Source organism: Ochlerotatus camptorhynchus, unplaced genomic scaffold (genome assembly GCF_037179485.1).
Source record: "Ochlerotatus camptorhynchus isolate MF236.1 unplaced genomic scaffold, CSIRO-AGI_Acam_v1.1 ptg000054l, whole genome shotgun sequence".
Taxonomy (NCBI): Eukaryota; Metazoa; Arthropoda; class Insecta; order Diptera; family Culicidae; genus Ochlerotatus; species Ochlerotatus camptorhynchus.
This window is the reverse complement of record NW_027040544.1, coordinates 225,083-234,836: the sequence shown is the minus strand read 5'-3', so window position 1 is coordinate 234,836 and position 9,754 is coordinate 225,083. Positions and strand designations below refer to the sequence as shown.

General features: G+C 40.7%; 2 protein-coding genes across 3 annotated transcripts; one reads left to right on the top strand and one right to left on the bottom strand.

Annotated features, from left to right (window-relative positions):
* Positions 1-1,495: 1,495 nt before the first annotated feature.
* LOC135717246 (U3 small nucleolar RNA-associated protein 6 homolog) lies at positions 1,496-3,394 on the top strand. Its single transcript, XM_065239239.1, has one exon. The coding sequence runs from the start codon at positions 1,569-1,571 to the stop codon at positions 3,345-3,347; it is 1,779 nt and encodes a 592-aa protein (XP_065095311.1). The 5' UTR covers positions 1,496-1,568; the 3' UTR covers positions 3,348-3,394.
* Marcal1 (SWI/SNF-related matrix-associated actin-dependent regulator of chromatin subfamily A-like protein 1) lies at positions 3,383-6,075 on the bottom strand. 2 transcript variants are annotated; one of them, XM_065239236.1, is made up of 6 exons: positions 6,014-6,075; positions 5,387-5,949; positions 4,297-5,323; positions 4,080-4,230; positions 3,872-4,003; positions 3,383-3,806 (listed from the first exon to the last, which is right to left on the bottom strand). In XM_065239236.1, exons 2-6 carry the CDS (start codon positions 5,913-5,915, stop codon positions 3,426-3,428), a joined length of 2,220 nt encoding a protein of 739 aa, XP_065095308.1. In that variant the 5' UTR covers positions 5,916-5,949; positions 6,014-6,075; the 3' UTR covers positions 3,383-3,425. The 2 variants fall into 2 exon arrangements, with proteins under 2 accessions (XP_065095308.1, XP_065095309.1); XM_065239237.1 differs by having other exon boundaries at positions 5,387-6,024.
* Positions 6,076-9,754: the final 3,679 nt, after the last annotated feature.

Below are 9,754 nucleotides of genomic sequence, written 5' to 3'. Positions count from 1 at the left end.
GCACACGTCTAAAAATAAACCTAGTTGACTGTGAAAATGCTTCCGAATTTGCTCCAACACAGTTTATAAGCTGAGTACAGGTTGTTTAGTTGTTGAAAAAGCACTTTTGATGTTTATGTTATTCAGCTTGGTTGGTTATGTAGAAGCCATCAAATGAGTAATATATTCACTTTGTTAGCTTTGTTTTGCAGCTACAAGTTGAAAGTGGGGTAGTGTGTGTATAGAAGTGACATTAGCGTTTATTGGCTGATGTTATTCAGTGCGGCTGACAAATTGAATAATGGTTGTGAGAAAGTTGAGTAAACGCTCTCCAAAACTATTTTGCTAGCTTTTGCTTGTTGCTGTATCTGAAGCTTCTTTTCAGCTACTTTACAGCACAATGCTGGAAAAGTTGACTTACAAAGCTGAAAATGTTAGTTGGGTATAGTGTACTAAGGCTATGTTCCATTTGGTAAATTTTCACTTAAACTTGACGCTTCGAAAATCCCTCTGTTGTTGACCGGTCTATGTTCGAGATGGTGTTTTTTTTTTTTAATTGATTTATTGTCTGTCAGAAATAAGTCACTTCCAGCAGACTTATTTCTTACAGAAAATAAATCAATTAATCACTTCATTCGAGCAGTTTAAACGAGGTTTACTACCACTCGAACTTTTTTCTTCTGGAACCACGAGAAAAGTAGCCAACATTTGTGCGTTTCATAAACAAAATAGATATTAATTGGTCCAGTTTTGTGAAATCGCTGGTAGAAAGTCACGCCAAAACTGCTTGACAAAGTGGTTAATTTAAAAAAAAAAACACCTTCTCGAACATCTACCGGTCAACAACAGAGGGATTTTCGAACATCATAATTCACTTTCGAAGCGGCAACTTTTAATGAAAATTTACTAAGGCTGTGAACCATTTGCCGAGTTAAATTTAACTCGTGGTTAAAAGTGACATTTCGAAAGTTATTTTCTATGTTCGAAAATCCCCGTGCTGTCGATCGACCGGTTTTCGAGCCACGGTTGTCAAAATTTAACTTCTTGTCTGTCAGAAATAACCATGCTCGGATAGCAGGGTTAATCAATAACTTTTCATCTGTCAAATTTTAACCAAAAGTTAAAATAATCCACCAAATGGTTCAGAGCCTAAATGGAACACAGCCTTACACGGAAACCGCAAAATACGCAAAAATGACTGTAAACGACTTAATTTTGACTTTAAACTATGCATATTCGGCCAAAACGGGACTGCAGCTAAATTATGTGTATTTTTTACACCTTTTATGAGTATCTGTTACTCATAAATACAAAAAAATTATTCATTTTTGTACTAGCAATTACTCATAAATGTGTAAAATTTTAGTCATTTTATGGGTAGTCCCGTTTTCTTTCTGGATGGATTCTACCCAAATTTGGGCAGTTTTGAAATAGCGTGAATACCTATGAAACCCATGCAGCAGAAAAGGTATTATTTTGACATTCCATTTCAAAACAAACTACTCCCGTATGTGTTCTTGCGATTTTCACGTGTTTTTCAATCGTGGCCGGTTTCGTTGCTCAGTTTTTTCCGTGATTTTCTTGCAAAAATGAGTGAATTTATCGAAAAACGTCGCGAATTATCCATCCAGGAGTATGAGTTCATGAAACATCTGAAGCTCTTCACGAATGACGAAATCCACGGCATAAAAACCAAGCGCTTCCAACATGAACACAAGGTTGAACGCAGGTCCAAGGAGCTACCGGATTTCATCAACTACATTGTTTACGAAAACAATCTATTGGAACTGCTGAAGGAGCGCCGCAAGAAGCTGCGGGTCCGCGAGGGTAAGCACAGTTTGGAATACAGCATATACAATCGAATAAAGCTGCTGTACAAACGGGCGATGGATCGGTTTCCCGCGGAGTACCGACTGTGGACGCACTACCTGAGGCACTGTGAGAAACATAAGCGCGGGCCGGAAGGCTCCAGAACGTTGGACAAAATGTTAAACTATCATGGTGATAAGCCGAAAGCGTGGATCAGTGCAGCGAATTGGGAGTACAAGCAGATGAATAATATGGATAGGGCCAGGCACTTTATGTTCCGGGGCCTGCAACGGCATCCGGAGTGCCGGGAATTATATTTGAATTTCCTGCAGTTGCAATTTCAGGAGGTGGAGAAAATTGTGGAATCATCGGAGGAAGATGTTGTGGCCTTGTTGGAAAAAGAGGACTCGTCATTGAATCGCGCGCTGGATTCTCTTAGGTTGGTCTACGAGCACTACAAGGCAAGGGATCAGGATTTGGAGTTTTTCGTTGAGCTTCTGAACAGCTTGAAAGATAGTGATGTAACGAAAGGTTTTGGGATTACGGCCTTGGAGGAAATGAAGCAAATGTTTGCAGCGAAAGAACTGATGTGGGACACCTTGGCTATGTTGGCGCTTCGTGGATCACATTTGGTGAAGGTTGAAAATGACGAAGAAATGAAAAGTGACAATCCATTCAAAGAGAACCTTGAGGCTTGCGTCCAAGTTTATGAAGCGGCCGTCGAAGTACTTCCAACAAAAGTTATGTGGTCTCATTACATCGATGCCATGTTGAAACTCAACGAAGATATGTCATCTCATCAAAAACTTCGCCGTAGAGTTCTTGGAGTTGCCTTCAAAAAAGCTTTCGAAACTGGGTTTCTGGAAGAAGACAAATACGCGCAGTACCTGAAACTGTTGATTCATACCGATAAACCGCAGGACACTTTTGTAACTGAAGTTCTGGAAAAAGCTCTGGGCGCATATCCCAATTCCATCAAGCTTTGGGAGCTGCATCTGAATTACCTTGCCCGAAAAGAAGCCTCAGCTGAAGAATTCGATGCGGTGTTTAAAAAGTCTTTGAATAAATGCACCGGAGATGTTTTACCACTTTGGATTGTTCGTTTCCAGTACTATCATACCCGAACGGATCTTCACCAAAGGCTGGAAAAAACGTTCAAAGAAGCAATAAATCAAACTCCAGCTATTTCCGTTCACTTCCAGCCGCTATATCTGGAATTTTTAGTAATCACAGAAGATATCGATGCCGCCCGCAAGCAGTACCGTCAAATGCAGAGAAGCTGTTGTCCGTGCTTGGAGCTTCACCGCAAAATGGCCCAGCTGGAATCGATTCAGGCACAACCGAACACCGACCAGTGGCGACTGTGCCACGAAAACGTTACTCAGTACTTTGGAACATCCGACAGCTCCGTTTGGATCGACTACATCAAGTTCGAGAAAGACGGTGGCAATCCCAAAAACATGCCAAACGTTTTCGAACGCGCAAAATCCCGACTGGACGCCACACTGGTAGGCAACTTCATAGCCGACTATGAACATTTGAGGAATTCGTTAGTTTAAAGGTTTTCACATAAGAAACAGATTTATCGTTTATAATAAAGTTGATTTACAACATAAAAAAAACAATATCCTAAACTTTCAAAATTCCAACCCGGCCAAATCGTCATCTTCTCCGTCGTCTAACATACTTTGAAGTCCGTTGTTGCTATCAGTCTTGGCTACACTACTCGCACTCGCACTGGGTTTTGGTCCACTAGTAACGTATGGGTCGAGAGTCCCGGAAGTGGACGATCGCTTCTCCAAGTATGGTTCAATATTCCCCGCCGAACAGGGCGCATCCACGTTGGTCGAATCGGAGAAATCCTCGTTGCACAAACCAGCCTTGTTCAGGATGTTCTGTTTCTTCTGCAGCATCGTCCAGATGATGTCGTCGGCCGTTCCCTTGGCCAACAGGTAACGTACAACGACGGCACTCTCCTGACCGATTCGATGGGCTCGGCTTTCGGCCTGCGCCAAGATCTGAAAATACCGGAATCGATAAGGCTTTCGTTAACTTATGTTGATTTTATAATAAGCCGGCTTACACTTGGATTCCAATCTAGTTCGGCAAATAAAACCAACTGGGCGGCTGTCAAGGTTATACCGGCGTTACAGGCCTTCAGAGATAGGACTGCGGCGCGACAGGACTCCTTTGTTTGGAACTTGTCCACTAGTTGCTGAATCGGAATAAGCATTGTTTAATAAATTGATTTCAATCCGTCCGCATCACTGCTCGAAAGAATTAAAACTTACCGATCTCAAATCTGTTCTGGTGGTTCCGTCGATCCGTATGTGATCCACCTTTTGCTTGCTGAGGTACTTCGATATCGCATCCAGCATTTGAATGTGATGTGCAAATATGATAAACTTCTGCTTCTCCTTTATAATCTGCTTCAAGTATCCGCTGTAAGTGTGTGTCACAAAATTAAATGCTCTTTTACCAATCGACCAACAAAAATGCTCGTCTTACCAAACCGCCGGAGCTTTCGCTACTGCAGTGGCACTGTAATACTGGAAAAGAATGTCCTCCCGTTGGCGCCCTTTACTCGTCGAATAATCTGCCGCGTAGCTACTCAAGTTTTCCTCCGCTTCCTCATTTTTACTCAACAACGACGAATCCAATATCACAGTTTCTCGGCTTTTCTCCGCTAGCAGGCTCATCACGTCCTGCTTGGTGCGACGAATCATGAACCTCGCTGCTAGCAGCAGATTGAGTTCCTCCAAATTCGATTGCCCACTGGCGTCCCAACCGAAATTTGTTTGCTTCCCTGCACAATACCTCGTGCTGTATTCTTTAAAGTTGAAAAAACTCCTATCCAGCATCTGCAACTGACTGAACAGCTCTACCGGTCGAGACAATGCTGGAGTTCCGGATAAAAGGATCACCCGTTTGGCCTTCTTGGCCAACGCTTGCGCAACGGCCGTGCATTTTGCTTTAAAATTCTTCAACGTGTGAGATTCGTCCATGATGATAAACCCAAATCCCCGTTCCTGGAGCTTATCTGCGCACCTCTCCATCAAACTGTAGCTAGAGATCAAAATACGTGCATCACCAATCTGGTCCTGACTTCCCTGAAGCGTAATAATGTTTTGGACCGGAACGTATCGATACAATTGCCGTATCTTCGTAGCCCACGCATTTCTCGTGGACGCCGTCGTGCAAATCAACAGAGGCCAATTTTCTTTGTAAAAATCAGCCACGGCTAGTGCTTGATAGGTCTTTCCCAGCCCCATTTCGTCTGCTATCAGGGCACGACCACCTCGTTCTATGGCGAAACAAACACCCTCTTTCTGAAATTCCATTAAAGTTCCAGCCAATGATGGTTCAATAGCATCCAAGCAGGTCCGATTTGGCTTCGCCCTCGGATCCCCATTGAAATAACGCAGCACGAATTTCGGAATCAAACCAATCGATACGTGCGGATTTAATGCCGTTACCTTCTCCTGAACTAACGCATAATCCCTAATGTCAAACGTCCAGTGTTTTGTGCGGGGATCTGAAATGACATCGTTAAGATTTAATCTTCAAAGCATACCAAAGCAGCAGCACAGATACCTACCGTATTGTTTCGAGGGAATGCTTTTAAACACTTCGATCAGTTTATCATTGAATGTGGACGGTTGAACGATGAATCTTGACTCCGATACCATCGCACAGGAGCAGGTAACCGTCCGTACAAAAACAGGCGCCACCTTCCCTGCATTGCTCACGGGAGAGTTCCTCGCGTATGGTTGCGTTTGTGGACGAGCATTGTTCAAGGTATTTTTGATTTTCCCACCACTACTACTACCGCCATTGGTAACGATCTGTTTTAAGTTCGGACCCGATGTATTACTGCTAGTATTAGTCGTATTAGTACCATAGAAGGAACTACTTTTGTGGGCCTCTATCACTTGCTGCTGTTTCGGAGGAAGAGTAAATATTGGCTTGGCAGGAAACGGGGAAGTAACCGTGGGAGCAGCTGGCTTCGGAACGGTGGCGGCAATCGTGACGACACCGTTGTTATTGTTCAATGCATTCTTTCGAGCATTCAGTCGTTCGATTGCAATCCTCCGTTTTTCAGCAATTTCGTCAGCAGTGCAAGACATTTTCTACTAGTTTTCACTGTCACAATTCAACAAGCTGAAAAACAAACTCATGTTTTATTAATTCCTTTCCAAATAAACATGAAATTTCGAAAATGAACCAAATTTGCGTTGACCGTTGCACTGCTTCCTTTTGTTTACGTTGCCGGCGGGCCAATGAGTGTATAGCAATGATTTTATATAAGGGATGAGTCTGAAGCAATCGGTTAAGTTGTGTGAGTAAAACCCCTGTACGATACAAGCAATTAGTGACGTCACTACTTGCGTTTACGTTGATTTTTTGGTTTATTACCATATTTCACGATCTTCTGCACCTCTCTTTGTACTCATTGAAGAAAAACCTTGAAAAAAACTTCTAAACATTTGACATATATGTAGGGACGCGCCTTAACAACGCATACAATTGCATACTGAAATGGAGCGTATCTGATTAACAGCGACAGCCTTGGTTTCTCTTCATCAAACACGGCAAATAAGATCAACCCAAAATTGAGTTCAGTTCGCAAAAAGTGTGCGAACTCAGCGATGAGTAAATTTGTCTCATATTTTCCTGTGGAAAACCTCAAAAATCTGCCGGAAAATGTGGAAAATTGACGAAAACCGAAACACACGAAGCAAATTTACTCATCGCTGAGTTCCTGCATTTTTCCCGAATTATGAGTAAACTAAACTGAAAATTTGGGTTGATCTCGTAAACTAACAACACGGCCAACTACAATAACTCAGCGACTGAATTCAATACGCCTTTTTAATGCACCACACTGCAACTGCCATGTACCCATTAATGGGTAAAAAAGGACCCATTTTTGATGACTATATGAGGCTGTCAAATAATGGGTGAAGTTCAATTTCAAATAATGGGTACTCTTTTACCCATTTCTCAGAGCGCTTCGGGCGAGAATAATGAGTACTTTTTTACTCATTAATGGGTGAAAAGCAACTTAGATAACATCTTCCAGTCCTCGCTTCAGTCGCAAAGTGTCTTAACGATGTCGAATGGAAATTGCTCGTTTGAAAAGTAGGTATTTCTTATTTTATTTCTTTCTGCCCACATCTAAAAATCAATCTGAAACTTGCAGGGACAGAACTAGCCGGATCAGCAAGGAGATCCCAGGAGAGATTTGGGAGCACCATTTCTTGCACGAACGATGGAAAGACCACTGGATGGAAAATGGTGAAATAAAGATATAAATATAAATAACGTTTTGTATTCTTAACTATTCATTGTGGCTCTTTCAATGATCCATAAATCATACAAATTCTAAAAGAAAAATTCTGGTTTAAGGATTTCAAAATTGGGTACTTTGTACCCATTTTATAAAGCCAATTATTATTTAAAAATGGGTAAAAAAGTACCCCATGATTTGACGTACAAGGTCTTTACCCATTAATGGGTAAAGACGTTTTACCCATTAAATGAGTTTACCTACTTTACTTCGAAATGGGCACTTTTTCACCCATTAATGGGTACTTTCCAGTTACAGTGCACCAACGTAGAGTGCGCCACGCGAGTTCGAGAAGAAACGTGAAGCAAGCCGTTTGTTTACATCAGAATAAGCATTTTCCCCAACGCAAATAACAGTATTTTTCATTCAAAATCTTGCCAATTTCCATCGGTAATTGTCTTATTGTACAATTTTCCACAAATCTGAACTGATTTGCACCTTAACTATTCACACACAAGAAATCCGGAAGATCATAACCACTAAGGCACTTTTCTAATTTTTCATTTTTCTCAACAAAAATATTCCTGAACACCAGCAGGATCTTTTCCAAAACGTGACAGAATTAAATTTTTCAACTGTACATTAAGTTTTGCAGCATCTCAGAGGAATCAATTTATCAGGAAAAGTAAAAAAGTGTTCCACACAACACTCTTTTTGACGTTCTCCTATTCACCACCAGAGGATGAATCGATCGTTTAGTTTCTATAGGCCTTTTTAATAGAAACTAAACGATCGATTCATCCTCTGGTGGTGAATAGGAGAACGTCAAAAAGAGTGTTGTGAGCATAAATTTTTGCCTTGAGCCATAGAAAGTGGAACACTTTTTTACTTTTCTTGATAAATTGATTCATCTGAGATGCTGTAAAACTTAATCTACAGTTGAAAAATTTAATTCTGTCACGTTTTGGAAAAGATCCTGCTGGTGTTCAGGAATATTTTTGTTGAGAAAAATGGAAAATTAGAGAAGTGCCTTAGTGGCTATGATCTTCCGGATTTCTTGTGTGTGAATAGTTAAGGTGCAAATCAGTTCAGATTTGTGGAAAATTGTACAATAAGACAATTACCGATGGAAATTGGCAAGATTTTGAATGAAAAATACTGTTATTTGCGTTGGGGAAAATACTTATTCTGATGTAAACAAACGGCTTGGCTGACGTTTCTTCTCGAACTCGCGTGGTGCACTCTACGTTGGTGGTGCATTAAAAAGGCGTATTAAAAAGGCCTATTAAAAAGTGATGAAGTTTGATTCTAATTAAAGAGGCTGAATTTATAAAGAGACGACATGTCAAAATTGGAACAATCGATTGTCTGTCAAAGTCATAGGAAAAGTCATTCCAATCGAGCAGAAGACCTGTCAAATGGATAAGATGTCACCTCTTTATAAATTCAGGCTCTTTAATTCTAAGCAGAAACATTGGACTGAATCGCGCCCACTTACTTCCGTCTGATAGAGAGCTTCTTGCAGTAGCGAAAGATCGCTTCTCCAGGCCACCGACTAATTATCGTCCAACGATGCAATTTCATCGAGGTGAAATTCTAAACCCATATCCGGAGAGCGAATCTCCATGTACCATTCCTGCGCCTAACCGGATGATTTCAGCTACTGCATGTGAGGCATGTTCAAGTTCATGCAGGCATTCGTGTTTTCGACTAAATTGACGAGTCATCTAGAGGAAAGTCCCAACGATGACAATGTTTTTGAAGAACTGGACAACTTTCACGATTTGACGACCTCTCGACAGCAGGAAGGAGAGGTAATTAATTTAAATAGTTTTAGTTTGCCGCCTAGTACTGAAGCACAAAATTTGGAATTGCATCGTAATGATGAAAGTAAGGAGTTGGTCATTTACTGTCAGAATTTTAATAGAATGAGAAGCGCCACCAAAGTGAATGAGATTTACAAGAAAGTTAATGCTTGCACTTTTCCTGTGATTTTAGGAACAGAAACAAGTTGGGATTCTAGTATTAATAACGAAGAAGTTTTTGGCGATCGTTTTAATGTTTATAGAGATGATCGCGATAAATTATTATCCAACAAAAAATGCGGTGGAGGTGTGTTAATAGCAGTTAGCGTGGAGTATGAATCTGAGCAAATTTCATCTTGCAAGAACAAGGAGTTTGACCATGTATGGGTCAAATTAATTATTGGTGATCGTGTTCATATTTTCGCGGTTGTGTATTTTCCACCAGAACATGCTAAAAAAGAAGCATTTGAAAAATTTTTTGGTCTTGCTAGCAGTATTATGTCGGAATTCGAGGCTGAAGCAAACGTTCACATATACGGAGATTTTAATCAACGGGCAGCTAATTTTATTGTAGATGACGAAAATGAATCCATTTTGATTCCGATTATGGGGGAAAATGAAACACTTCATACTTTGTTTGAAAAATGCGCAGAAATTGGATTGAATCAAGTAAATCATATAAAAAATCAAAATAACTGCTATTTAGATTTGCTATTTACTACCATGACTGACGATTTTTGCGTATCAGAGTCACCTTCTCCTCTTTGGAAAAATGAAGTGTTCCACACTGCTATTGAATATTCCATAATGATACTTGAAAAAACCGCAATGGTGGATAATAATTTGTCAGACCCCTATTTCGATTTCAGTA

Coding starts and splice junctions, on each gene's coding strand:
- LOC135717246 (XM_065239239.1), top strand. CDS start 1,569: ATGAGTGAATTTATCGAAAAACGTCGCGAATTATCCATCCAGGAGTAT.
- Marcal1 (XM_065239236.1), bottom strand. CDS start 5,915: ATGTCTTGCACTGCTGACGAAATTGCTGAAAAACGGAGGATTGCAATC. Junction 5,324..5,386: donor CATTCCCTCGAAACAATACG/GTAGGTATCTGT, acceptor ATGTCATTTCAG/ATCCCCGCACAAAACACTGG. Junction 4,004..4,079: donor CCAGAACAGATTTGAGATCG/GTAAGTTTTAAT, acceptor ATTCCGATTCAG/CAACTAGTGGACAAGTTCCA.